We start from the raw sequence: 27,522 nt of genomic DNA on the forward strand, positions 1-27,522 counted from the left end.
ACAAATTGTATGATTTTAGCATCAAGTTCGCAAATCGCAATTTTTTATTATTTTTGTTGTTAAATTAGAAGACTTAAAGAAGTTTCGATTGTATACACATTTGTAAAGAACTTACCTAAATTCGATAACATAATTGGTTTCACCAAAGAAGATAAAAAAAAAAAATTGAGTGGTATCTTTTGTTGTGTTGATTTGCCGATGGTTATCATTAACTTCGCATAACATTTGCGTTAAAATGGCTATAGGAAACGTAAACGTGTTACTTTTAAGCCAAATCGCAGGCTACGTGATAGGTCTCATCCTCTCGCTATGCATCATTGTGCCGATGGGTATGCATCAAGATGAATTCAGGTAAGGTTTTATCTTTATGGCAAGAGTGAATAGGCATATTTTCGGCTACCCCGCTCCAACCTGGACCTCGTAATTCTTTTCCATAAGTCTTGATTGTCTTGCAATAACAATACTGCATGATAAAATCATAATCCTTCCTTTTGACTTTGCTGCAGTCGGGTAAAAATACTTGTTTGTTTCCAGTGGGCACTGCCTGCTATTCTCCAAGGGTGTGTGGCAGGAGGAGGACGGGCAGCTGCTGGTGTCCTGGGCTTCCAGCTCCTACTGCAACTACGTCATAGCGGTGGGGGTGCTCATGTTTTTGGTCTGCTTCTTGCAGATATACAGGTGAGTTACTTCACTCCTAGATCAGAGATCCCAGATGTGTTTGGAATCATCATAATAATCATCACTATATATGTGAAAGTGTGCTGGTTTGTCCTTCAGTCATGTTGCAATGAATGGAGCAATGGACTCATGTGATTTTTTTATGGTACTACTTTGCTTTCCTATTTCTTGAGTAATGGGTGTCCAGGCGGTGCATATCACATACTGCATGTTGTACTGTCTCATTTGATGGATTTTAGCAAACTAGATGATACCCACAACTAAGTCTGCGTGGATTTAGGGTTTTTAAATCCAGTGGGTACTCTTTGATTTTCTGAATAAAAAGTTGCCTATGTCAATTGCCAGGACGCATGATATCTCTGTACCTTTCATATAAATCTGTTAAACAGATGGACCTTTAAGAACCCCATGGGAACTCTTTGATTTTCTGGGATAAAAAGTAGCTTATGTACTTCCCTGGGATGTAAGCTAACACTATATCTTTCAGTAACTTGGTTTAACTGTTGGGCCGTGAAAAGCTAGCAGACAGACTGACAGATACACTTTCACATTTATAATTTTAAGGTGGAAGTATGCTAATCCATACTTCCACCTTCGCTTGTGGTTGTATACATCTTGGACTTCCGCAAAGTAACACCTTCTATTCAACAATCTGTGTGTCCACAGACTGTCAATGTTCATGTATCGCGGCATAGACAGCTCCTTCCTGTCTGCCTTCATCGAGGCAGTGGGCTGCGCAATTCTGTGCGCGCTCGCGGTGTCGGCCGCTTCGCTGGTGACCCTGGGTTTCATGACCTGGTGCCAGAACATTGTGGAACGATTTCCAAGGTAGAGTTACCTTTTTGATCCAGAATAGCTGACCTACCTTAGATTCGCTCAGGTAAATTATTGAAAAACTTTTCTTATACTTGGAAAGAAATCAGTATAGGGCTCTCTCTGTTACATAATCTCATTCAAAAGACAGGGACAAAAGTCTTAGTAGACATTTTGAGTCACCAAGAGAACATAGTTTCGTTTGTGATTGGTTGTTGACTCAAAATGGTTAGCACCCACTGATATTTTTGTCTCTATCGTTTGTATGTGGATCTTGGTCTATTTTCCGTGGATAGAGTAACCAGCAGCAGCATAGAGAAAAAAGTAAAGGAAGACACAAGAGTGCCCGTCAGATGGGCTGGATGGACACTGTAGTTCAAAGTCATGTATTTGCATACTTATTGTACTGTTAAATGATAAATATGGTACCTATTAAAATGATTCATGTTCTTCCCCTAGCTGTGAAGATGCGACAGGCCAGGATATAGACAAGAAAGACAAGATATCCACACACGGGTTCTACATTGAACTGGGCACTGCACAGGTACATAAAGCTGATTCTTATAATTTACCATTTTTAAGGTTCCGTTCACGAAGGGCGCCAACAGGACCCTAATACTAAGCCTCCACTGTCCGTCTGTCAGTGGGCTGTATCTTGTGAACATAAAAGTAATAGGTAGAGAGCTTAAATTTTCACAGAATGTGTATTTATGTTGTTGCTATAACAACAATAATAAAGATTTCAAAATGGTCCGCTGTTATTTCTTGTACAGTCAGCAACAAAGTCAGGTTTGCATCCGCCAGTACAGGCAACTATGGACGGGTGCAAATATAGCTTTATTGCTGACTGTACAATGGTATGGAACCCTTTGTGTGTCTGACTCGTACATGACCGATTTACTTAGCATTTAGTTTTCCTTCATATAGAAAACAGACAATATAGTGAAATGTTACCCAATACTATTATGTATCTGTATATTTTATGAGTATGGTGATGTTAACGATGATGGTGTGCGCAGTTCGGCGCGTGGGGCGCGTTCGCGACGTGGGTGGGGCTCGCGGTGTTCGCGGTGCTGAAGGTGTGCCGCTACCACCAGCTGCAGAACATCCAGGTGTCCATGTACCGCGAGCGGCAGCGCCTCGTGCGCGAGGGGGGCTCCACCCCTCCCCTGCTGGCGCACCACAACTGAACCTACCACTGATACTCATGCTAAGGGGTACTCCAACCCACCCTGGCTGCTGCACAAAGCTGATGAGATTCTTCGTCTTCAAAAGCGAGGTAATTCGTTAACACAGTGTCCAACAATGAATGATAGCCACTGAGTCAAAGTCCAATCATTTATTCAAATTGGGTATCAAATGATTGTACACTTTTTAATTTGTAAAATAATAATATAATAGTGATAATTAATTCATTACGTAAACTTAAAACTAAGATACGAGCTCATTTAACAATTTGTAATTCATTGAAGATTTTCTATGAAAAATCATTTTCATGTGACTCAGTGAAGCATCAATGTCAAATGAGCTTGGTGGTGATCATTCGTAGTTAAGACAGAGTGTATGTTGATTCGCTAACTAAATAACGTCGAACATAGAAGTTCATACATTAAATCGATATTTCGACTTTGAAATGGTAACTGGTACTGATTCTGATCACAACTAATGAATTTTTACGATAGTGTTTTTACCTATTCTTCAAGGAAATTTCTAAATAATTTTTAAATACATACCAAAATTACGAAACCGGCAGGATTCGAACCTGCGTCTTTTAGGTTCACGCCCGACGCTCTGACCGCTAACGCTAAAACGCTAAAATTATTATTTTTGATAATATGAGGCTTTAATAACCATTTCTTTAATAACAATAACTCAATATGAGTTATGATGTGAATGTATGTAATTTAACTGTAAAATGTGTAGTGAGTCATAAAAAAATAAGTTAGAATATTTACTACATTTTTTTTGTATCAAGGTAAATAATTTAATATCAGATCAAGAGTTATTCAGAATTAACATTAGATTTAAGTACCTATGTACCTATAACATATTCTAATTATAGAACTTTAAACATGTCACAAACTCAGCATCTCATAAATAAAACTTGTTATTTTTACTTTTAGATTAAGATTTCTGAATATCCCAAATTAGTCTTCAAGATGGAAAAAATTGCTATTTATAAGTAACCTTATATTTTTTATTAGTATTTAATTAAATTAAATTTTATTTTATTTGCGAAATCATAATTTATTTTATCTTTGATTTGTAATAATTGTACTACCAAGGCCTGAATGAAACAGATTTTTATTGTATAGAAATTAGAATTAATTTTTAATTATTATTGTGATATTTTAGAGAATAATTACTTATTATTTGTACAAAAATGATGTATTTATTTATTTTGTAATGGAATTCACCTTAGGTATTTTTGTTTAAATTAATTTTACAGATCCTATAGATAGATTTGATCATAAAATATTTTTTTAAGGGGCCTGAGACGGGGCTGCCCGCGAAATTCAAATTTAATTTGGTTTTTCGCAATTTGTAAACTAATACGACAAAGTAGGCTTATGGTATTTTACTTGCGACAATGGCATCCTCACAGGTCTATATAAAAATCTTTACTTGAAAGGGTCCAGTTTAAGAAATTAATTCTAGTATCGACTATTCTCACAAATTAGTCGATACTAGAATTAATTTCCATAAGCCTACGTTGTCGTATTAGTTTACAAATTGCGAAAAACCTAATTAAATTTGAATTTCGCGGGCAGGTCCGTCGCTTCCACCTTAATTCAGGATTCTTAGAATATTTCATGCACATCTAGCTATAGTTGTCGTCACGAAGCTGTTTTTATTCGTAATCTAGTTCAACACTCGTGACACATATTGGCCTGTTCTGTGTTAATAAGGATCTCCTCCTGATGATAATAATTTTAAGATTTTTTTATTTACCATAACATATTTTGTACTAATGGTAATGCAATATTATTTATAATGTAATTGAATTAAGTTAACCAAAATAAAATTTCAGATGTAGTCTGGAAGTAATAGTTTTTTTTTTTCTCTAAATGAGTAAAACATGTTTCAATCAAGAACTTTAATAAGGTCATTTCAGCAATTTACTTATATTGTAATGTAAAATTGAATGGTACATCATTGGACTTACACGCCACCTTCTGACCACATCTCAGGAGTAGGTCATGACAACTTTTCCGAATTCTCTTTTATTCAAATGAAGGTAGTTCGAGAAATCATTCCAACTCTTGATCCATTGCCTCCATTTCTTTGATATGCGTGCGTGTGTGATTTCTCAATTGGCTTGGGAGTCGAAATGCTTTACCACAACCACATAAATGGGACTTTTCCCCTGTATGTACTGAAATATGAACAAGCAACTCACATCTCCTCTTAAACTTGGATTCGCAATAGATACAACGAAATCTGTATTCGTTCGCGTGAATCTTTCTATGCATCCTCAAAGCTGCACTGGATTTCGATGCTTTGCCGCACATGTCACAAATGTAATCTCTGTTTTCATAGTGAGTTTTTATATGCTCTTTGAGATGCCCGTTTCTTGAGAAAGACTTGTGGCATATACTGCATGTATGAGGCCTATGTTCGCCGTGTAAAGCTTTGCTGTGTCTCGATAAGTTCCCACTGTCGTTGAACCCTAACCCGCAAGTATGACAACTATACCTTTTCACAGTTGAGTGTGATTGCGAATGGCGTCTCCACGACGCTATCGCTATGTTCTTGTTACATATATCACATACGACATATTTCTTCCCGTCTCTCGTCATAATTTTTTGGGGCTTCTCAATACTTTCTTTTTTCCGATTGCAAAGTGTGCCAAGTTCTGTAGTTTTGTCGATGCAATCGTTCTCAATTTTCACACATATCAATGTTTGACTGCAAATAAAATTTTAAATACATTAACTTAAGTCTGGCGCACACCTACAGTGTAGAGTGCAGCAGAGAATTTTTTGGTTACTACTAAAACTCACACGGTTCAAACTAGTATAATGAAAACAAAACACGGAGAGATTCAAAGGACTCTAAAATCGGAGCTGAAGGCGACATTGTTATACCAAAGTAAATAAAGCTATTTATATTTGGTACACGGCCCCATTCCACACTGCTGATGTGCGTTGTGCCTAAGGCTGATTGTAAATCTATCAGCACATTCAACATCATGATTCAATGTCATTATCAAGAATGCCTTAGTACCTAGATACAAATCAATATGCGAATGAAATTATTATGGATAAAATAACGGTGCATTCTGCAAGACACACAAAGACTATGTCTACCACTATGTAATCTTTATTTTGACTTGTAGATGAATGGTGTTTTACCAGAAGTTCTTACATATATGTAGTGTCAAGAAGTTGGATGAAAATTAAAAACAGTTTTTGTAAATATGCAACTATATTTGGTCCAGAATTTAATGCTAAGGCAGAAGGAAAACATTCCTATCCCTCGTATTGCCCGACATGATTGTACACATTTGGTATTTGCGTCGCGTCGCTAACTTCGTTCTGATGTAAGCGTTTGCAATGGTGCCTCAGAGCCCTGCGTTGTCGGAACGCAGTACCACAGAATGTACACGCGTGAGGCTTCGAGTCAGTATGGGCGAGAATGTGGCTGTTCAACTCGTGTTTCTGTCGAAATCCTTTACCGCAATGAACGCAGACGTGTGGTCGTTGACCTGTGTGTTTTAGCCGATGTCGGGTTAATCCTGAACGAAGTCTAAATTTAGCGCCGCATTCCGCACAGTGGTGCGGATAATGGTCACTATGCGTCTTTAAATGTACGTGCAAAGAGCCGCTCTGCGTAAATCTTTTCCCGCAGTGTGGACACACAAAGGGTCGCTCCCCAGTATGAATCCTCATATGCTGCTTCAAGTTCTGAGAATTCGCGAAGTTCTTGAAACAGACTATACAGGTGTACCAGCGTTGTTTCTCATGTGTTTCGGTCACGTGGCGTTTCAAGCCGTTCGGGGCACGGAATTGCTTCCCACAAATGTGACACACACAAGGTCGCTCCCCAGTGTGTATCCGTTTATGGAATATGTACGTATGTGTGGAACTGAGATGCTTCCCGCAAATTTTGCAAGTGTAGTAAACTTTGCCGTTGATTTTTGTTTGTACTTGGCTGAGTTCCGTCCGGGTTTGTTCATCCATTTTATCCTTCCGCATGTTACAATCCGTGAGATCATCAAAGCTGTTCAAGTTTACTTTTTCCGAATCCCTCTCTTTTGCATCTTCAGAGTCACTTGAATCAGAAAAGTCGGAACATACGATTTGGCTATCGTGCTCTGTTACGAAATGATTTCGGAAATTCACGAGTGCGTCATAAAAATCCTGGTATAAATTGGATTTCGATTTTGCTATGGCTGCGAGAGGTCTATCGTCATCGTCCGAAACGATTTCAGCATGTGTGTTTTGCCAGTCACTTTCTGTATTACTCTTATGGTCGCTCAGATCATCATTTTCTTCCTGGTCAAGCAGGAAAGCCTCAAAGCTGACGCGTCGGGGAGTCCTGCAACAAACAACCCCGGTTATTCACTTCCTTCTCGAATCACTATTTTTGTGTTATAACATTTAGAAGAGCGACCGCCAAGTGTCTTGCTGATTTTTCAAAGCAGCATCCTAAAAGACTAGGTGAGTCTCTACAGATTGGGTTATCCATACTTTAATCTTTATTATTTCTCTTATTCAATTTCTTTTCGTGCGTACGTAAATGGTAAGTCAGATGGGTTTTCTTTCTGAACTTATTGGGACATAAGTTGCAAGCATATTTCCTTATATCCAAGTGCATGTCCATATGACGGTCTAATGTGTTTTTTGCTCTATAACATTTTCCACAGTGGTAACACTCGAACGGTTTCGCTCCCGTGTGAATTCTGGCATGGACATTCCTAGAACCACGCGTGGGAAACGCTTCCCCACAAAAGGAACATAGGTATCTAAGGTTACCCTCGTGATATATTTTGTGATGGTAGTTCAAACTTCCCCTGCTTTTGTATGATTTATTGCATTTTTCGCATGTGAATGTTGTTGGTTGGTTATGACTGTGCATAATATGTAAGCGTAAATTGTACTTATTAGAAATTGTTTTATTACATTTTGGGCACACAACAGGTATGTACTTCTGACGATTCGAAATATGTAATATCTCTGTTCTCTCATTCAAATCATTACTCTCTGGATGCTCCTCATTGATATGAGTTTGTAGTTCCTCCAAATTATTTGCTGTTAGCCCACAACTTTTACAAGTATTTTCATCTAGGATTCTACTGACATGTTCAACTTGTATATGAGCTGCAAAATCAAATTTGTTTACATATAACTGATCACAACACACAATTCCATCTGTAATAGATATGTCTATATGCTTATTGAGATGGTATATTAGTCGACTCGGGGATGAAAATACGTTTTCACAAAGTGGGCAGCAATAATTTTGAAATTTTATATCTTTAGTATCATTAACAGAGTCAATATCATTATGAACTGGTTCAAAATCTTCATCATCTTTATCTGTGATAAGAGCCTCTTCAAAAGTAATGTTATTTTTTACAAAATCTTCTATAGATTGCTTATTTTGGGGTTGACATCTATGGAATGAATTCAAGTGTTCAGTTAATTCCTCTACAGATTTGGAAGCTGGACACTCAGTGCACATTTGACAGACATATTCTAAATCTGCATTTTCTTCCTCAATATTTAGCTCTTTGAAGTAATCTGCCAGAATTTCTCTGACAACATTATTGTAAAACCAAGATGGTGTTCTGAAATTATTTGTACAATATTTTTCACACAAAACAAATCAGATGGTATACTAATTAATGTATTATGTTTGAAGTGGAGACTTACCCAGTCTGTATGGGTGATTCTGTAAATCCTGCTCTTTCCTCTTGTTTTGTTTTATCCTACAAAGTAAAAGAGAATTGTTATTTAAAATCAGTGTGCAATTTTAGTTTTTTTTTTAAGTATATTAATTGTTGAGTACAAACTGTGGTTAACTTCACCTTGTGTTACTCAAGGTAAGGTCCCACAGCTTAATGGTTTGTGGTACACAATCTCTAAAATTAACAGGTACATATCTAAGTATCAACGTTTTCTGCAATGAGCATTATGAACAGGATAGCAATAGACAACTATTTAGTATTTACACTTGTTATATCAGTTTAGACTTTAGAGATTAGAGAGTTAGCTGCCATGTATTCAGTAAGAACTCACGGGATCCAGTAGTTTCTGCTGCAACACCACATTAGCCTGTATACAGCACTGCACCAGCTCATCCCACGCCAGGAGTGTGCTCCGACATTGCTCACAGATCACTTGTGGCAGACCATCTTCCTGTGACACCTGTAAGTTTGATATTTTCTTTCAGAATACACCATAGTCTACTACACTGACCAAGTGTAAATTGGCAGATATGTTGGATGTTACCTTTATTGGTAGATATTTATTAATTTTCCCCGCCAGGTCATTACATTGGCCAAGTTCATCAAATACTGGGCAAGATTGATCTGCTGTACTGGCACAGATACGGCACACATTTGTGAAGTCAACTAATTCTAAAAACAAAAACTATTATTCAAAATTAAAATTTTCAGTACTGTACCTACATACTTACCAAGAAAAGTATGTGAAAATCTAATACATAACCTATCAAATTGTGGTTAGTTGAATTCAAACGGGAAAGGTTGCTTCAAAATGCTGTTCAAGGCTACTATTCAGTAAATATACGAATAAATTAGAATAAACATGAGACTCTCTCGACTTTGTGTTTATTTACATCTAAAAACAAACCTTGGTGCTCCTGCAGGTTATTAAATAATAAGCAACTTCCGTTTTCATTGTTTCGGTAATTTTGACCGCTATCACTTTCGGAAAAATTCATGTTGAACGTTTATTAATACACATGATTCAAAATTAACCGTAAAATCAAATAAAAACCTGAAAAATAGGAATCTAAAATCAATAATGTTTTTGTTTAGGTAGAATCAAATCAAAGCAGTGTTTCCACAAAAAAATTTAATTTTACCAGTTTCTGTAGGAATTCCGAATTCGCCTTAATTAAATTGCCGTACAACATAAAACCTATATTATTACCATTTTTCACTATTATACCGCGATGGAGAGTTAATTTTTTTTCATCCTGCCCTTTTGATAAATCTAAAATTATAGTATTTACATTGGGTTGGTATAAAAATAAGGCCGTACCAACTGAAGTTAGATTTTACCACGAATCCCTGTCAACATAACAGACAGACAACAAAGTGATCCTACAACGGTTTCATTTTTACTTTTGAGCTGTATCTAATATTAGTTATTCGTCCTAAAATAGGGAAGAATCCCTGATAGTGGAAACACTAAATCAAAGATGAATAACCACATTTTCGGATCATTCAAACTATTTTTTTATTTTAACTGGCATGTTTACGGGTCTGCGTTCTAGCTCTTTTGAGCCTGCAACATACATAGATTTTTTATAGGTAACTCGCTCGGGCTTTATGTATGGCATGTATTCGTCTATCTAGGTCTATCTACGGTAGGTCTACGGCCTCAATGTCTTTATTCGACGTACTAAGCTTATATCAGCAGATAGTACATTGATTACCGCTCACGCTCAGACCATTGGTCCAAGGGTCATCGCCCGCGCCGCGAGAGGTTTAATAAAACTAACATAAATACATGCAGAACTTAAGTTTTTATTAAGGTTTTTATACATAGGTTATTGCAAAATGATTATTGGATATCATCATCAGGAAGGTGTTCTGAAAGCGGCGGCCGCTCGGCCCACCGCCGCCACGACCGCGGGGGTCACCATCATCGTCTTGTTCTTGTACGTGTGGATCACTTGCTGGGAATAGAATGGGAAATTGTTATTGATAAATTAATGTAAAATTTAAAGAAGAGATTTTATATAATTGACATAGCCCAAACCATCATCATCAGTACCTAAGTTAAGTGGACGTGGGCACGCTACGTCCGTCGTAGAATCGATAGCCATTGGGGCCGGTAGAAACTGCGTACTGTACGGCGCTCTTATGTAAAATGGGCTGATCACGCCATAAAGCAAATAGCCTCATGGTTCTCCTCAGAATGAGAAGAGCTTAGGTCATAGTCCACCACGCTGGCAGAGAGTGGATTGGCAGTCTTCAAGATTCTCAGGCACACAGGTTTCCTCACGACGTTTTGCTTCACCGTTAAAGCTAGACACATAGATCCGAAAAGTTAGAGGTGCGTGCCCGGGATCGAATCCCCGACCTCTCGAGCAAGAGGCCTACGTCTATCCACTGGGTTATCACCAGTCATAGCTTACCAAAACCAATTTGATGAGAAAGACGGCGAAGGTGAGGAACGAAATGGTCATCAAGGTACTTTCAGAGGAAGGGAACTCCACGTGGCCCCGCGGCTGCGCGGCGCGACTGTGCCGAGTTGGAGCGCCGCGGACGTCGTCTGGCCACGCACTGTCTATTTGATCTTCTGAAAATAATTCCAAGCATTTTTAAGTACTTAAGTTTTTTTTTTAATTCAGATACAAGTCAGCCCTTGACTGCAATCTCACCTGGTAGTACACCTGGTGGCAGTCTAAGATGGAAGCAGGCTACGATGCCGTGTAGAAACCAAAGGAAACTAATAATTTAGAAACTTAAATGAAAACTGCCATACCCCTTCCCAGGGCGAACCCTTAATAGCTTGGCGGCACGGCTTTACCGGTAGGGTGGTAAATAGCCACGGCCGAAGCCTCCTACAAGACTAGAAAGAAACTATAAAATTCCAAACCCCTGCCGGGAATCGAACCTGGGACCTCCCACTAATAAGAACACAGCGCTTACCACTGCGCCAGGGAGGCCGTCGTAAGTAAAACATAATATAGTAAAGTTCTGCCAAAAATATAGTAACTAGGTACTCGTAGGATAAAAACTATCTTTTACACAGTCTTTCGAATTCTCAGATTGATTTTTGTGACTACATCTCTGAAATTTTCTATTTGATGATAGGATTTTATGATTATAATAATTAATTTCTTACCTATACTCGTCAGTATTGTCGTCTTCAAGCCTTCCAAATATTTGATCTTGCTCTTGAAACTTCTATGAGTATTTTTGTAAATAGTGTCCGCGACTACCTTTATCAATTTCCATATTCCTTTAATTGAATTTCCTTTTACTACGTTCATATCCTTAGATATAAAATCGTCTGCATTAGGAGATCTAGTTTCTTGATCATCCATCGATGGTATGATCTCCATATCTTTATTTTTGTCTGGAAGGTTTTGAGGATTAGGCCCATTTACTATTTCTTCAGTATTTTTATCTATAGAAGCAGTAGGATTTTTGAAATGATTTCTAGAATCGAAATATTCTTCAAGTGGACGTGATTTTGTATCGTGAGGTTTATATTTAATTTTGTCATCAATTGAAGTGGCTTGTTTGTATACATTGTTTTCTTTAACATAATCATTCTCTTCTCTTTGAATTAGTTTAATTTTTGGAGCATTGGGTTCCTTTGTGATAGAGTAATTCAAATGTATATTCTGAGATTTATTTGGGACATCTAAATTTACTTCATCATCAAGAGAACCTCTATTAAAGTTTGGTTTTTCTATTGTATAAAATTTATCGTTCTCATTAAAATTTAGTTTGTCGGTTTCTAGTAAAGGTTTATTGATTTGCGCTTGTTTCCTATAATTTGCATTAAATACATCGTTCAGCTCTTCATTCCGCTTTTCATCATATTGTGTTCTTCTATCAATACTCGCTACTGCATTTGAAAGCTTTTTAATAGGTTTAGAATTTGGATATTGTACTTGACGTATATCGGCAGTGGTAGACCGAATGGTTGTAACTTTATTTTGATTCTCTAAAACATCATCATCTTTATTATGCTTGTGGATTTTTTGTATATTTGGCTTTATAGTTATAAAATCGTACTCAGCTTCCATTGTATGTGTGTGATCATTAAAGTTATTATTAAATCTTTTGTCTTCGGGTCTCGTTTTTAAGGAATTTGTTTTAACGCTTGGATGTTGCACTCTTCTGATGTTAGCTAGGTTAGACACTTTATCAACTGCACCTCTGTGCCATTGCTTTTCTGTTACTGAATGATTTCTGTATATCGTGTTAGATTTAGTTGTGTGTTCAAAGTTTAACACTTTGTGTATTGGTTCCTTTCTGTAATGGTTTTGGGATATTTCGACCCACTCGCAGCCGGCTCCGGAGAGGAGCAGCAGCAATATAAACATGGCTAAGAGATTAGACTCGCGTATGCTTGCGTTGGAGACACTTGCTCGTCTGAACTGTCGTGTGACGAAGTTCAAGGTGTGTGGACGAAATTATGCGTCACAGGGCTGTTCATCATAGGTACCTACCTACATGTAGATATTTTTAGGGTCCGTAACTAATTCATACTAATATTATAAATGCGAAAGTCTGTCTGTCTGTCTGTCTGCTGCGTTTTCACGGCCCAACCGCTGAACCGATTTTAATGAAATTTGGTACAGACTTAGCATACATCCCGAGGAAGGACATAGGCTACTTTTTATCCCGGAAAATCAAAGAGATCCTACGGGATAAAAAACCGATATCCACCGGGGCGAAGCCGCGGGCATTCTCTAGTTCAAAATAAAATAAAAATGTAAAATATATTCTTGTAATTGGTCGGAAAAACATTCTAAGGACATAAGCAGGTAATTACCCAATTTTATAATCTCAAAATTTTACTTTACTGTCCTAATATTTTTCTCATTTATATAAGGCGAAACATCGTATCTAAGGAAACTTACGGTATAAGCTTCATATTCCTTTCTCTTATTAGATATCAAGTTTCCCCAAGAGTAGAAGTTAGATTTAGTTCTGCTATTTTGCCATTTTTGTGTTGGATAGTGTCAAAATATTATGTCTGAACGCCTAGATAACAAAAAAAAAAAGAAATACCCATTATAATGCAAGAGAAACAAAGCCCTGGTGCCATGTTTCGCTCCATGCTTCCACTACAGCCACCGAAGCATGAATGTTGTCTCGCTGCGAAGATGCGATAAACTGTTTCACTTAGCGGTCTCTACTCTATCTGATCTATATAAAAATCGGCCAAGCGCGAATCGGACTGGTTCACGGAGGGTTCCGTACCATCGTACAAGAAATAACACTTTTTTTTTAATTTTTATGGTGGCCATTTTGATAATTTTATTATAAGTATTTTGATACAATGGCCATAGAATACACATTCAGTGAAAATTTCAACTCTCTATAACTATTACCACAGTTTTTAAAACTGTGCTAATACAGTTCACGAGATACAGCCCGCTAACAGACGGACTGACGGACAGAAAGCGGAGGCTTACTAATAGGGTCCCGTTGGCACCCTTCAGGTCATCATCATCATGATCAACCCATCGCCGGCTCACTACAGAGCACGTCTCCTCCTAGAGTGAGAAGGGTTTTGGCAATCGTCTATCACCCTGGCTAAGCGTGGATTGGCAGACTTCACACACCTTTGAGAACATTATGGAGAACTCTCAGGCATGGAGATTTCCTTACGATGTTTTTTTATTCACCGTTAAAGCAAGTGATATTTAATTTCTTAAAACGTATACAATTCCGAAAAGTTAGTCCGGACTCCCTGCGTCGTTTTGCCGAGTCTCTTTCTAACCCTATGAGATAAGTAAATGTATGAGTATGAAACCGATATGCTAGCGCCTACATTCTATGAGTTTTATAATAAAAGTCATTTTAAAATCCAAAATGGCATTTATTGTGGAATTAATTATTATTATTATTAAGTATAAAAAAATATCTTGTAAAATTATCCTTGTAAAACTATTTCATACTACGTAACATAAAAAATCTGTAAAGGAATTTTGGAGCTGCCTAAAAACTCAATTTATTGCAATAAAAGTTAATTTTAGTGCCTTTTTGTTACATTATAGGTAAGTATATTAACATATTTAAGTAACTAAGTAATTAATTATCACTAGGCAGCCATATCTAATAGTTCCTTATATTTTATTATCTCCGTAACAACAAACACACATTTTTATGATACAAATAAAAAAAATGATAAGTATAATCTCTCAATTTTTAACCTTGACTTAATAAATCTTTTAAAATATTCCAATAATGATTGTTTTCCCACGGTGAAATGATTTTATCTTGGTACCTAGTACAATGGATTAATTTGAAAAAAAAATCAATAAAAAAAATAGCAGTTTTACAATACTTATTGTAAAAAACAAAACTCGAAAGCGACCTCTTCGCGGCCGGCCGTGCGCGCAGGCTGGTTAGGGTTCCGTACCTCAAAGGAAAAACGGAACCCTTATAGGAATACTTTGCTGTCTATCTACCTGTCCGTCTGTCGTGTCTGTCAAGAAAATTGAAAAAAAAATAATTAAAATGTGTTCACGAAAAAATCAATTTATTAAATCACATTAACTTGCAGTGTGCTACATAAGTGTTAGGTAGATACATATATCTCGCACGATGGTACGGAATCCTTTGTGTACGACTCCGACTCGCACTTGACTGGTTTTTTTACTTTAACTCTGTTTCGATAGTACTGCAAAGGGCGAATCATTCAGCTGCGGGAAAACAACTATTAAGATAACACGCTGATTATATAGTACGCGACATGTCGAGATGGCAATAGGGGTATGAAGCGGGGGGGGGGGGGGGGGCGCACGTCACCCGCGCTATCCCGCGCTAACGTGTTAGCGCGAGGACTGTGCGGTTGTGCGGGGCGTCCCCACCCCGATTGCCATCTCGACCTGTCGCATACTATTACATTACCTACATACACTTGTGACAATGGGAAATAGTCAAAATAAAACTATAGATCCTTAAATGTTATTATTAATTAATAAAATATAAAAAAAGTTTCAAGAGATCACAGGAATCGGAAGTTTGCATTGTTAAAAAAATCACAGATTAAAAAATAGCATAAATATTTAGTGCCCTATTATTTCAGCTTAAAAACTTGCAGTTGTAAAACTAAATATGAAGGAATAGCATTTTATTAACAAGTTGGTAAATACAATGACATATTATAATCGTATTTTCTTTGACTTTAAACTAAAAAATAAGTTCTTCTCGCCGAAAGGCGCATACAACGCGTTTAGTACGATACGGCGTTCTTTCTAACGTCTTAGAGAAGTGATAGATTTGTATGTAATCTTTGAAAGAGTTTAAGGGCGTTTGTGCACTCATCCGTATTCAATTCATATTCGTTTTCGTAAAGATACGATTCAAAGTGGCCGCCGCACTCATTCGTATTTGATGAATTTTGACGTGAAAATATGGATCGCATTTTTTGATTTAAAAATGCGGATCGTATTTTCACGAAAACGAATACGAATAAAATACGAATGAGGCACAAACGCCCTAACTTTAAAATTACATATTTTTACAGACACATCTTTGTTTTTAGAACATGTCTACAATATTTCATAGTTTGATTGGTTAATATTCAAATGATTTCATACGTTTATATGGCAAGCGCTGGGGAGCTCTTCGATCACTTCTCCAAATCGCCAGACGGTTAAACTTTTCCCTAGTTAACGTGATTTATTTAGCTTTTAAGTCTGCTAAGAAAAAATTTACTATACCATGAATTCTAGCATGTAACATAAAATACATATGTATAATGTATATAATATAATAATATTATATTACAAAATTTCCTTTAGAATATTGAGTAAAACTGTTGGCACTGCAAAGTGTAGTGATGTGGAAGATTGTTTACAATTACAATAATATATTGATTGGCTCAATGTTTATTTTGGCTCATTATCATAACGCACCACCCCTAACGCAAGCTTAGGCTGTCTTTCAATTTCATTTCATATCTAATCTATGCGGACAAAATACAGAACAGAATTTCCGCGCGCGAATTTCTCCTCGATTGGTCCCCTCGCCTACTGATTATTTCTTTCGATCGTACCTATGTATAGACCATAGATACATAGACCGAAATTAATAATGATTAATCAAACTGTACTCTGTCGATAAGTTACTTAGCAACCTTGTTATTTTACTAATTGTACGGTTTTTACCATAGATTTAGCATAGTAGGTTACTAACATACAGGTTACTAATAAATTGTCATAGCTCAAGGGGCCTGCTTTGCACACATCTACACAATACACACCTCTGTTTCTTATAATGAAATGTCGAAAAAAGTTTTATAATATAAACAACTTGTTTATAATAAACCTTAAAACTTGAACATAAAGTTTAATAACGATTGCAAAATATATTTAAGACCTCTTGTCATTGACAATAAATTTAAAAAGTTTCAAAAAAGTTTTTTTTTTACAAAATGAGAACAAAAATGTTTATTCTAAAATAAGTCGATAATTTGAGTAATTTGAAATAAGGACCATTTTTCGGGCCGCATTTGAAGCACTTATTTCACTTCAGATTGAATATTGTATTTCTAAGGTTTTTATAAATAACGACGTTGCTAAGCTACTTATCGAGAAATTCCTAATTTCGGCCGTAAATTGGTCGAAGAAATGACAAAAATGTCAGTCTGATTGTCATAGTACATTATGTTCTCTCTCATTTCGTTCACATGGACCTTACGACTTGCGGTCAGGGTTCGCTATTAGCTCGCGCCATGGAAGTTGAAATCACTCCTTTTGTATCACGGAATTCCGCAAAGTAACGCCTGCTTCCATCCAGGGATATTTATTAGTAGTCTTATCTACCCTTACTATACTCTATTCATGGAGAGAAATTAGTATGATGCTCACTTTGTTATGTACGCGTTATAGTACGCGACAGGTAAAGGTGGCAATCGGGGTATCAGGCGGGAGACGCCCCGCACACCCGCACGTCCCCATCTTAACCCGTTGCTATACGTACGTACGCAACAGAGACAAAAAGTCAGTAGGTTCATATTAAGGAAAGTATCAGAAGCGAAGCAAGGCTATTACAATAAAATCAAGATCTGTCTTTCAACTTTCATGACGCGTACTTGAAACACAAAAAAATCTTTTTACTAATACCTTACACCTATTTAGGCCGTCCTTTGAGACATCTAGGTCTCTTTAACAACTCTTATGATTTAATCGAGAAGGAAAGAATATTATTACTATTTACAATTGGAATAGAGAGTAGACAATTAATAAATGTTTAGAGCGATTACGCACTCATCCGACCCGAGTCCGTGAAAATAACATCTCTGAGTCATTCGTGAGAATATCTCGGATGTGCCTCGGATTTAAATCGGACGTATGACGTAAGAGATGTCCACTGAATAGCTTGGATTTAGATGAGAGATCAGATTAGTGCGTCAGCATATCCGAGTTCGGTCCGAGTTTTTTATATCCGTATTTTCACGGACTCAGATAGGATGAGTGCGTAATCGCTCTTATGTCGAGATCTATAGAGCGTACTTTGACTTTGCTCAGACTTAAGTTTCAGTTAAAACGAGACAGATTTATGCCAGTGGTATAGCGCTATCTCGTTTTAACAGTGTCTTGAGCCTGAGCAAAGTCAAAGTGCATTCTATAGATGTCAACCTTAGTGTTTAGCATACATAATATGAAACAGTCCAAAGTTGTCATGTGTTCTCGTTTGCTAAAAATCTTTTTATTTGGACAAAAAACAACCTACAAACGATTAGAAGCGCATCGCCAAAACGCAAAATGCCAAAATTGAAATGCAAAATAAAAAAATTCGTAGTTTCAGATGGGTCTCTCCGTCACTCGCTCCATACAAACGTAGTTAATCTCTCATTGGAATACTAACCAATCATATTCAATGGAATTTTGTAGAAACGTTTCGGGAACTATAATATCTATGCCTGTGGTTTTCCAGATTTCCGTTATTTCAAAGTTATTCCGTTATTTCGATTCGGTTTCAAAGTTACGCAGTCTTAAAAATTCACATACAAACCTTTGAGCCCCTGTATTTTAAAACTACATATTTTTAGAAAAATCTAAAACACCACAGGCACAGATATTGTTTCTAGGATATGTCTGCAAAATTTCATGGACTTTGGTTGCTTAATATTCAAATGAAAATGGGATTACGATTGTATGGAGTAAGTGACGGAGAGAGCCCTGTTAAGCAAGGTCGTAGCTCACTTACACGACACAGCTCCCTCACGGTAAAAGAATAAACATTCAAATATGGGCTTGAAGTTGTACTGAATATATACTGATATTTTTGGACTGTTTTATATTATGTAAATTCTGTCCATCATTGTATAGCTGTTTCTAGTTTCTAGACTACGATATACATATATTCTCTCGCCTGAAAAATTATGAGGTATAATTTAATATCTATAACGCCTATTCCACACAACACAATTAGGCTCAAAAGGGCTAGAACCCAGAGCCGTAAAAGTAGTTAAAAAAACATTTTTTTTTTGAATCAGTGACATAGTGAAGGTCAATTTTAGCTTTAATTTATTACTTATTAATTAATTACCGGTAATTTGTTCAAATTGTGTTGTGTGGATATATAATTGGATTGTGTTGTGTGGAATAGGCTTAACTTGGTTAGATAATTTTTTAACTTACCTACATATTATTATATAAAGAGAGTTAGATTGTTTTAACTAAAACTATATTATCTTATACATCCACATCGCACCTACCTATCATCTACTTAGTTTAATATATAAAATTGTTAATATTGTTATGCATGGTATTCGATCTTGAAGGCAAAATGTATAAAAATTGATTTCTCACTGTCTATTTTATTGTTGTAATAAAATTTGCCACATTTTTGGCTAAATTCAGACACCGCAAGTGTTGAATTTGTTTTGTACAGTTTGGACAAAAACCCAAAAAAAATCGAAATTAAAAATCTACATATTATTATAATTTGTGGATAACTTGATATTATCTATAAAAATTAGATAATAATTATTAACTTAATAAAGTTATTGTGATGTTACAAAATGCATGTCATATAATTATTTAAATATATGTATATAAACAAATAAATCTTATGATTAGGCGTTCAAATACTAGAAATATTACTAGGAATTACGTCTATTACAAAAATAAGTTAAAATCTCATAATAAAGCAACCTTAATTGAGGGAATGCAGTAAAGTTAAACAATAATGTTTACAAACACTAGTTATCAATATTATTTTGTGGTAATTTTTTAAATATTAACTATTTAAGTATTACCTATGTAACACAATTGTGTATCGCTCAAGTTAAGGCAAAATTGTAAAGTAAAAACAAAAATATCTACTCAGCTATTCTTTTAACCTTGAAAAAATCATTAAATGATTAAATGTAAACCAAATACTCTAATCTGAGTTTTCCAACTCAAATAAAACTTTTCACGTATCCTGCTATAGGATGTATTACAGTGACGCTTACGCATGCGCATGCGCACGAACCGTGCTAACCAAAGGGATATGGGTTAAATAAAAACTGCCATACCCCTTCCAGGTTAACCCGCTTCTATCTTAGACTGCATCATCACTTACCACCAGGTGAGATTGCAGTCAAGGGCTAACTTGTATCTAAATAAAAAAACTCTCGGCTTTGATCCTGAATCGACATCTGTTAGGGGTCATGTGATATCAAAGATATCCAGTCGTTTCATACCCTACCTAGCGTCAAATGTAGGTAACATTAGACGCCTGCCAGTGTAGGTCGTGTCGTGTTGGTACTTCTGCTTGAGGTCTTAATGCTCAAATATTAGAGGTGCCGGGATAACCTAACCCGTAGGTATAACTGGTAATGTGTGACACAGCTTTCAAAAATAAACGTTTTTTCTTTCTTTCTTTCCAAGTTTCCCGAGTGTCGTGAAGTGTATCCCGCGTAGTGGGGTGTTATCGCGCCAGGACGAGCAGCTTCCTCCAGCGCGTGCGCATGCAGCTGATGGGCGGCGAGTGCGGCGCCGGCTCCGCACTCTCGCACTGCGCGCTGTGGGGGAAAACGACCATTGAAACGTCACCAATCTGTATAAAAAACTCTCAAGCCTCTAGCTCATCAGGGAGTTATTTTAAAATCGATTGCTTTGTATAGAACATACAAACAAACAAACAGACCGACAAGAAAGCGAGTTAATAAAAGCGTGTTAAATGAGGACGTGCAAGAATGGGTTTTCTGACAAAAAATTCAGTAGCAACTCAGAGTTGAGAAGGTGGCGATGATACCACCATATACCTCGAAAGGTATGTTACCGTTGGTTCTACGTTTGATCTGACTTCAATCGTGCAGGACTATCTCCCACGTAGTTGATGCCTGAAATTGGACGCTGTGGCTGAAATTCGGCTAAGAGAATATACTCACGGTCAGTGCGGAGTGGAGTCGGCCTCGGGGGAAGCGGGAGAGGCGAGGCGCGCGTCGTCGCTGGGGTGTGTGAGGTACCGCACGCCCACCCTCCTCTCCAACGTGCGCAGATCGTTCCACGCCTCTCTGGTCTGAAGCCACGCGTGCATGAGGCACTTGTCCACGGATAGGCGTTTACGTTGTTTCACTTGGAGGAGGTTGTTGATTAGGTCAATCGCTGGAATGAAAACGAAAAAGAAATAAAGAGGCTTAGAAATCCGGAAATTCGGACTCTTGCCTCACACATTTACAAATCTGGATTCCAAAATGTTTTTCAGAAGCATTAAAATTGATTGAAAAATTTGTTCCGGACAAACAAATAAATAGACCGACAAAAAAACGAATTGATATTGCACTGTCATAAATTACATGTTAATTTTTATGGCAGCCATTTCGAAATTTTTACAATTTTTTCTTATAACGAAAAATACCACTCTGTGAAAATTTTAACTCTCTAGCTATTTTACGATTCACGAGATACAGCCCGCTGACAGACAGAGGGATGGACAGCGGAGTCTTAGTGATCGAGTCCCGTCGGCACCATTCGGGCACGGAATCCTAAATAACCGGCCAAGTGCGAGTCAGACTCGAGGGTTCCGTACTAGGGTATTTTTTCCGACATTTTGCAAGATAGATTGTAAGATAAATCTTATAAGGGTTCCGTTTTTCCATTTGAAGTACGGAACCTGGTATAGTGGTAGTGTTTCTTACCCTCCTCGGAGATCTCTCGCCAGGGCGCGGGCGGGTACATGAAGGCGGCGTTCTGGATCTGCTCGTTGATGTCTTCGTCCTCGTTGAAGGGGAAGGTGCCGGAGAGGGACACGTACACGATGACCCCCACCGACCACATGTCCAGCGACCTGTTGTAGCCCTTGTTGCGCAGGACCTCCGGCGCTGGGGAACAACGATACATCTTAGGGTGTACTCGCGATTGATACTATTAATAGAGACTAAATACCGATAATGAGAGCCTAAATAAGGCCGACAAGGCATTGGCGGTTTTTCTGGTGCGGTGCTGAGAATGTTCAAGGGCGGCAGTAATCACTTAACATCAGGTGACCCGCCTGCTCATTTGCTCGTTATTTTTTTTTTAATGCGAAAACAAACTATCGGACGTATCCGTAAGTCGCTGCTGACTACCGTAACAGATAGATGTGCACAGTCGTTTGGGGCGCGGCTTGCCAGAATTCTATCGGACGTCTGAGCACTCAAGAACGGCCCAAGGTCACATCCGCTACTGACTAGAAATCTATAAGTCCAATAATTTGTTACCGCTTTTATGAAAATTGGGAAATTAAAAAAGGATGGTGTAACGGTTGGATTGTGAAAACATGCCAAACTTTAAATTTAGTGTACTCGTGGTTAACACTTACCCAAATACGCAGGGGTGCCGACAACAGATCTCCTAAAAGATTTCTCTCCGATGATCCTCGCGAAGCCGAAGTCGCACAGCTTCACTTGCGGGAAGGTCTCGTCCGTGGACAACAGCACGTTCTCGGGCTTGAGGTCACAGTGTACGATGTTCTTCTCGTGTAAATGCTTGAGGGCTACCAAAATCTGTAACAATAGTAGTATATTGCATTTATTGCTTTATACTGGACCATTTACAAAATATCCAATTCCCTAGACATTAATCGGATCGAAAATAAATTCAAATTCAAATTCAAAATATTTTTATTCAATTAGACTTTTACAAGTTCTTTTGAATCGTCAAAAGCATCTACCACTGGTTCGGAATAAGCCAAACATTGCACAATAAAAATGTGGTTTTTGTTTTCTATTTTTGGTGCCTTTTGCCTCTATTCTTAGCTATAAAAATTTTCTTCATGAATATAATCGCGAATCGTACTATAACACTATTGATTTCTTCCTAATATTCATTTTTGGATCTTCAACACGCATGTCACTGGCACTATACGCAGCCTTTCTAGAAGGCATACCAGCCACAAGCATGTGTGTCACGCGCTGACATTCTGCTAATATCTGGCGTGCCAGCTTACCAGCACCTAGCATGCCATTCACTGGCACGTGTATTACGGGCTTAATGAAAGAATTGGATGAGGAAATCAGCCTTTTAATTTGGGAACAGTTGTGGTGGCTCTTGGGGAAAGGCTTATGCGACATCTGCAGGTTGAAACAATGATGATGTATCTGCTAACCTGTGCTACAATAAACTTGGTGATCCTCTCCGTCAGTCGTCCCTTCTCGTGCGAAAGGATCATTTCCAGCATATCCCCCTTTAGCTTCTCCATCACCACGAAGATCCTCTCAGGAGTCTCGAACATTCGCTCGAGGTTCACTACGCCGGGGTGGGACAGGTTCTGCAGGATCGCCACTTCGTTTTTCAGTTGTGCTTCTTGCTTGGTCGGGAACCGGAGTTTGTCTATAACCTGGAATAAATTGTTAGTATATGAATGAATGAATGAATGAATGAAATATGTTTTATTCTACAAAACAGAAAGACAAAAGAATAAAGAACAAAAGAAACAGAAGTAGAATTAGCGGCTTCATCGCTTTGAAGCGATTTGTACCATTCAACCAGGTTGAGGAGGATTTAATAACTAGTGAGAAAGGGTTTAGGGTGTATGTAAGTTGCCAAGGAAATAAAAATATATTATATGAAAACATGTTTTTCCCCTATTCTTATTTCAGGGACCGACCACACTATTTCATCCAGATGGATCAGGTAAAGATTTGTATGATCATGCGTGGACTGATTTTGCGAAATTTTGCAATGAAAGAATGAACTATCTTGGATGAAATAATATGTGAAAATATAATGTTTTTCCCAGGAAACCCCTTAATAATGGTATTTCAAAGATCTTGAATATGATGACTTAAAAGTTACCTTAATCGCTACGGGTCTGTCCGTTGCACGGTGCATGCCTCCATAAACGATGCCGAATTGTCCCGACCCCAGTACTTCATCCGGGTGGATCTGGTAGAGCTGGGCCATCTCCGCCACTCTCTCCCCTCCGCCGGACGACCCACTCGCCCCCCCTCCACCCGCGCTGCCCGGACTTGCCTCGGCTGTACAAATACAAAATAATGTTTTACGAAATGAAGAAAGGATGGCAGTCGTACTGACAGCCGACTGAAGTGAAATTCATCATCATTTTTTTTTAAAGCATATTGCCCTTGCTAATCCTGGCTAATATTCCCTTTTCCCTCCAATTAAGCGTAAAACTTGTGCCAGGAGTAGGTACGACAATAGTGCAACGGGTGGGGTTTGAACTGCTGACCTTTCAGAATTCAGTCCGCTCCTCAACCGTTGAGCTATCGACACTCTCAAACCTTAACTCATTATCAACCGACAAACGTCCACTGCTGGACATACGTGTCTTGTAGAGACTTCTTCCCGCCACAGACTAGCACCGCCTGAATCCAGCGGCTCCGTGCATTTTTGATGTCGTCTGACAACGCAGTGCGAGGTCGCCATTCCAGCATCTTGGAATCCAAACGTCTATTGGTTTTTCGAATTATGTATCCTGTCCATTGCCATTTCCATATCACAACCCATTGAGTTATGTCGGTTTGCTGGATTCAGGCAGCGCAAGACCATGATATGTGGAAGTTCCTACAAGAAATCTATGCGCAGCAGTGGACGTCCAGCGGTTGGTAATGATATCAACGTTTTTAAAGCGCATACCAGAATGTGTGTGAGGCATCAGTGCGTGCCGTAGCGTGGTCTCCCAGGAGCGCGCGAGGTAGGCTCCCACGCCCGAGTCGGGAGGGGGTAAGGGGGCCGCACCCCCTTGCCACGCGGGGTCCACCCCCACCAGGTAGTCCACATTCGCAGTTCGCAGCTCGAAACAGTGCATCACGTCTGAAAAAGTTTTAAAGTCTATGTATTACCTATTAGATTAAACTACGCTAGACCCACTATTATGTACATCTGTGTGGTTTTAACTTTTAAGTTTTTAAAAACCTTATGGGAACTCTGTGATTTTCTGTGAAATCCCAAAAATTTTCAACCGGGTATCTTTAGATAGACATCTGTGGGAGGAATAGTCTTATTCCTTCCACTCACAGTAAAAAAGATAGAGCACAGGAATTATTTTCAGAAAAACGACAGAAAAATTTAATTAGGCACTGAAGGAATCAAAAGAAATCTGTTCAAGGGCTTTTTGAAGCAATAGCCGCAGAATCTTTACCCGATTGTGGTTGCCTCGCGGTGTCGACTGCCAGGATCTCATTGAGCGGGATCTCCTTGTAATACTTGGTGCCTTGCTCCGACGTGAACAGCGTTATAGACTTGCTGTCCAGTCGCCAATAGTGACGTTTGATCTGAAAATGAAGCTTTGATGAGAGACGATGTCTTCACAATCAGGTTTAGGAGTAAATGAGACACAACTAAGGGACTAATTTGTTATTTAAAAAAAAAACGAGGAAACGAGCAGGTGGGTCACCTGATGTTGAATGAATATTACCAGAGGAACACCTTTGAAATAGTTTTTAAAAATCTGAATATTTTTTTCCAGTCATCAGAAAAATATCGGACATCAGAAGTGGGATAGCAGAAGTTGTCTTACCGTTTTGTCCTTGTTGGTGAAGTGCACGAGCCAGCCCTCCTTCAGCCACTGGCCGTCGCGCTTCTTGGTGTGCTTCACGGACTGCACGATGCGCATGAGCGGGATGTTGGCGCTGGGCGACGACGATGAGCTGAAACACTCGAGCTTCAGATCTCACTGTGATGGGGGATAGCTGTTTACGTGGGTTAAGGGACTTGGTGGTGGCCTCTCCCTCTAAGTGCCATATTACTCTACTACTTCAATTAGTCCGGCCGCATTATCAGAACGTACAACAAATGACTTTATTTAAGTACCGAAAAAAAACCCAGCACTGAAGTTCTTAGTATCGGAAATTTCTTGTCAGAAAAAATACTGTAAAGCGTGTTGGAAGACATTTTGCCCATTCATTTTGTACTAAACCCCAGAAACTTAATGATTTAGCCGGAGCAGTGGTAGGCTTCTGATTTTCGCAGTGAGTGCGACAGAAAGATTTCCGAAAGATAATTTCTAATTATACGCCATAAGTATTAAATAAGTAAGACATTAATTAAATAAGTAAGACGCATTAGTTACAAGTGAAGAGAGTTTGGAGAAGAGTAAAGTTACAACTGAAGAGAGCTTGGAAAAGAGTAAAGTTACAAGTTAATAGAGCTAGGAAAAGAGTAAAGTTACAAGTTAAAAGAGCTCGGAAAAGACTAAAGTTACAAGTGAAGAGAGCTGGGAGAAGAGTAAAGTTCCAAGTGAAGAGGTATGAGTTGCCACCACCAAGCCCCGCTAAAGCAGCGCACTACAAGCCAGGTCACCTGCTGGGGCGGCTGGCGGCGCGCTCCGGCATCACGTCCCGCTGCGGCTCCTCATCTTCTTCCGTTGTCCGTAGTGAGGCCTGTAACCAATTGTATTACCTAAATATATAAGAGGAAAAGCCGACTGACTGATCCATCAACGCACAGCTCTAACTAATGGACGGATCTGCTAAAATTTGGCATGCAGATAGCTATTATGACGTAGACATCCACTAAGAAAATTCAACAAATAGGGGTTTAAAATATGGGTTTGTTTGTGTAGTTTACACGGACGAAGTCGCGGGCATAAGGTATTATACGGTATTATACTGTAAAGAAAGAGCTTTGCTTGGAGTTTCCTTACGTGGTCAAATGAAATGAGGAGATTAGTAGTAGAATCAGAGTAACCGACATAGCGAGTTGTAAAGCTATTTAATTTTTTCATTTAAAGCAGCAATACAAATTCTCCACTAGCGACGTTGCCACCTGAAGAGATAACGTGGAGGCATACTAGGCAGTGTGAAACCTAGTTGCCTTCGTGACTACATACCTCGTGATTGTCGTGGTGGTTATGGTTGTGATTGTGGTTGCGTTGATCGTGATCAAGTTCAGCGTCATCGGAGTCGTCGTCGAGAGGCGCCCGTGGTTCCGATATCTCGCTGCTCGTGCTGCAACTGTCCTGGTTCTCGCCTGAAACCCATACCGACTTATAGAATACCTTGCGACGGTGACATCGCTATATATCAATAAAGGTCGGATCACATTACAGCGGCGCGGCGCTTCGCGTTAAAATATTCTCTATGTCGCGACGTGCTGTACAGCTCAGCTCTGGTGAGCGCGCCATACGAAATGATTGAAATATTTTGACGCTTTCTCCTGCGCTGTACATCGTTGTAATGTGATCTGGCTTTTAATTGCGCTTTATGCAACATTGTGGCTAATTCTCTTTTATACAATCTCTTTTTTTTAAATTTACAAACTAGAGCTTGGCTGCAAATCTAATGCTATCCTGTTCCGCAGGGAGCATTATGAAAGGGAAATCAAAAGGTATATTTAGAACTAAAGCCTGCGATAGAACGCTATCTTCTTTTAACAAAGGTGACACAGAGTCGGCGCGTGTACGTGTGACAGACAGACATACCATGATGGTCCCGTATCTCGCCGCCGCAGTCCTTAGGCACGAAGGGTAGACACTTGCGATGCGCGTTGTAGTGGCAGTCCCCGCACTGCAGCCCCTGCTTGAACAGGCCGCGCAGCAGCTTCTTGCAGAGGCGACACACGGTCGGGCGCGTGTACGTGTGCACTTGGAACGTGTGTGGGATGCCTAGGGAGGACGTCCACGCGCCGCCCGACCGCTTCGAGCTCGCTATGGTGCCGACCTAATGAGTGGTAATAAGAATACTCGCTAAATTCCATTGC

General features: G+C 38.7%; 4 protein-coding genes across 6 annotated transcripts in view; 1 reads left to right on the forward strand and 3 right to left on the reverse strand.

The window, feature by feature from the left end:
- Positions 1-2: 2 nt before the first annotated feature.
- Positions 3-3,453, forward strand: LOC123874963 (transmembrane protein 179). The gene is made up of 5 exons (XM_045920561.1): positions 3-351; positions 535-678; positions 1,345-1,506; positions 1,951-2,035; positions 2,511-3,453. Exons 1-5 carry the CDS (start codon positions 236-238, stop codon positions 2,679-2,681), a joined length of 678 nt encoding a protein of 225 aa, XP_045776517.1. The 5' UTR covers positions 3-235; the 3' UTR covers positions 2,682-3,453.
- Positions 3,454-5,325: 1,872 nt separating this feature from the next.
- LOC123874952 (oocyte zinc finger protein XlCOF6-like) lies at positions 5,326-9,522 on the reverse strand. Of its 2 annotated transcripts, none has more exons than XM_045920547.1 (5): positions 9,312-9,522; positions 8,949-9,076; positions 8,736-8,864; positions 8,370-8,425; positions 5,326-7,032 (listed from the first exon to the last, which is right to left on the reverse strand). In XM_045920547.1, exons 1-5 carry the CDS (start codon positions 9,400-9,402, stop codon positions 5,964-5,966), a joined length of 1,473 nt encoding a protein of 490 aa, XP_045776503.1. In that variant the 5' UTR covers positions 9,403-9,522; the 3' UTR covers positions 5,326-5,963. The 2 variants fall into 2 exon arrangements, with proteins under 2 accessions (XP_045776503.1, XP_045776502.1); XM_045920546.1 differs by having other exon boundaries at positions 6,907-8,284.
- A 671-nt stretch (positions 9,523-10,193) lies between these two features.
- Positions 10,194-12,830, reverse strand: LOC123874954. Its single transcript, XM_045920548.1, has 3 exons — positions 11,541-12,830; positions 10,828-10,991; positions 10,194-10,365 (listed from the first exon to the last, which is right to left on the reverse strand). Exons 1-3 carry the CDS (start codon positions 12,751-12,753, stop codon positions 10,267-10,269), a joined length of 1,476 nt encoding a protein of 491 aa, XP_045776504.1. The 5' UTR covers positions 12,754-12,830; the 3' UTR covers positions 10,194-10,266.
- Positions 12,831-18,570: 5,740 nt separating this feature from the next.
- The window catches only part of LOC123874935 (serine/threonine-protein kinase D1), a 62,853-nt gene continuing 53,901 nt past the window's right edge, over positions 18,571-27,522 (reverse strand). Inside the window, exons 7-18 of one of the 2 annotated variants that reach the window (XM_045920509.1) lie at positions 27,245-27,482; positions 26,654-26,793; positions 26,125-26,204; positions 25,343-25,454; positions 24,965-25,097; positions 24,460-24,636; positions 23,659-23,840; positions 22,970-23,200; positions 22,184-22,367; positions 21,522-21,704; positions 20,772-20,988; positions 18,571-20,402 (exon numbers count right to left, since the gene is read on the reverse strand). In XM_045920509.1, coding sequence (XP_045776465.1) covers positions 20,774-20,988; positions 21,522-21,704; positions 22,184-22,367; positions 22,970-23,200; positions 23,659-23,840; positions 24,460-24,636; positions 24,965-25,097; positions 25,343-25,454; positions 26,125-26,204; positions 26,654-26,793; positions 27,245-27,482 — 1,875 coding nt within the window. In that variant the 3' untranslated portion in view covers positions 18,571-20,402; positions 20,772-20,773. Of the gene's footprint in view, positions 20,403-20,771; positions 20,989-21,521; positions 21,705-22,183; positions 22,368-22,969; positions 23,201-23,658; positions 23,841-24,459; positions 24,637-24,964; positions 25,098-25,342; positions 25,473-26,124; positions 26,205-26,653; positions 26,794-27,244; positions 27,483-27,522 lie in introns of both variants that reach the window. The other variant, XM_045920508.1, reaches the window with a different exon arrangement.

This window comes from Maniola jurtina, chromosome 19 (assembly GCF_905333055.1).
Source record: "Maniola jurtina chromosome 19, ilManJurt1.1, whole genome shotgun sequence".
NCBI lineage: Eukaryota > Metazoa > Arthropoda > Insecta > Lepidoptera > Nymphalidae > Maniola > Maniola jurtina.

What these genes read in the sequence shown, in the direction of transcription:
- LOC123874954 (XM_045920548.1), bottom strand. Translation starts at nt 12,753, where the DNA reads ATGTTTATATTGCTGCTGCTCCTCTCCGGAGCCGGCTGCGAGTGGGTC. An exon ending in GACAATACTGACGAGTATAG is followed by an intron (nt 10,992 to 11,540) that starts GTAAGAAATTAA and finishes AATTATTTTCAG; the next exon opens with AAGATCAAATAGACAGTGCG. An exon ending in TTCTCATCAAATTGGTTTTG is followed by an intron (nt 10,366 to 10,827) that starts GTAAGCTATGAC and finishes TTCTATTCCCAG; the next exon opens with CAAGTGATCCACACGTACAA.
- LOC123874952 (XM_045920546.1), bottom strand. Translation starts at nt 9,402, where the DNA reads ATGAATTTTTCCGAAAGTGATAGCGGTCAAAATTACCGAAACAATGAA. An exon ending in TAACCTGCAGGAGCACCAAG is followed by an intron (nt 9,077 to 9,311) that starts GTTTGTTTTTAG and finishes TTTTGTTTTTAG; the next exon opens with AATTAGTTGACTTCACAAAT. An exon ending in ATAAATATCTACCAATAAAG is followed by an intron (nt 8,865 to 8,948) that starts GTAACATCCAAC and finishes TCAAACTTACAG; the next exon opens with GTGTCACAGGAAGATGGTCT.
- LOC123874963 (XM_045920561.1), top strand. Translation starts at nt 236, where the DNA reads ATGGCTATAGGAAACGTAAACGTGTTACTTTTAAGCCAAATCGCAGGC. An exon ending in ATTGTGGAACGATTTCCAAG is followed by an intron (nt 1,507 to 1,950) that starts GTAGAGTTACCT and finishes TTCTTCCCCTAG; the next exon opens with CTGTGAAGATGCGACAGGCC. An exon ending in TTGAACTGGGCACTGCACAG is followed by an intron (nt 2,036 to 2,510) that starts GTACATAAAGCT and finishes TGGTGTGCGCAG; the next exon opens with TTCGGCGCGTGGGGCGCGTT.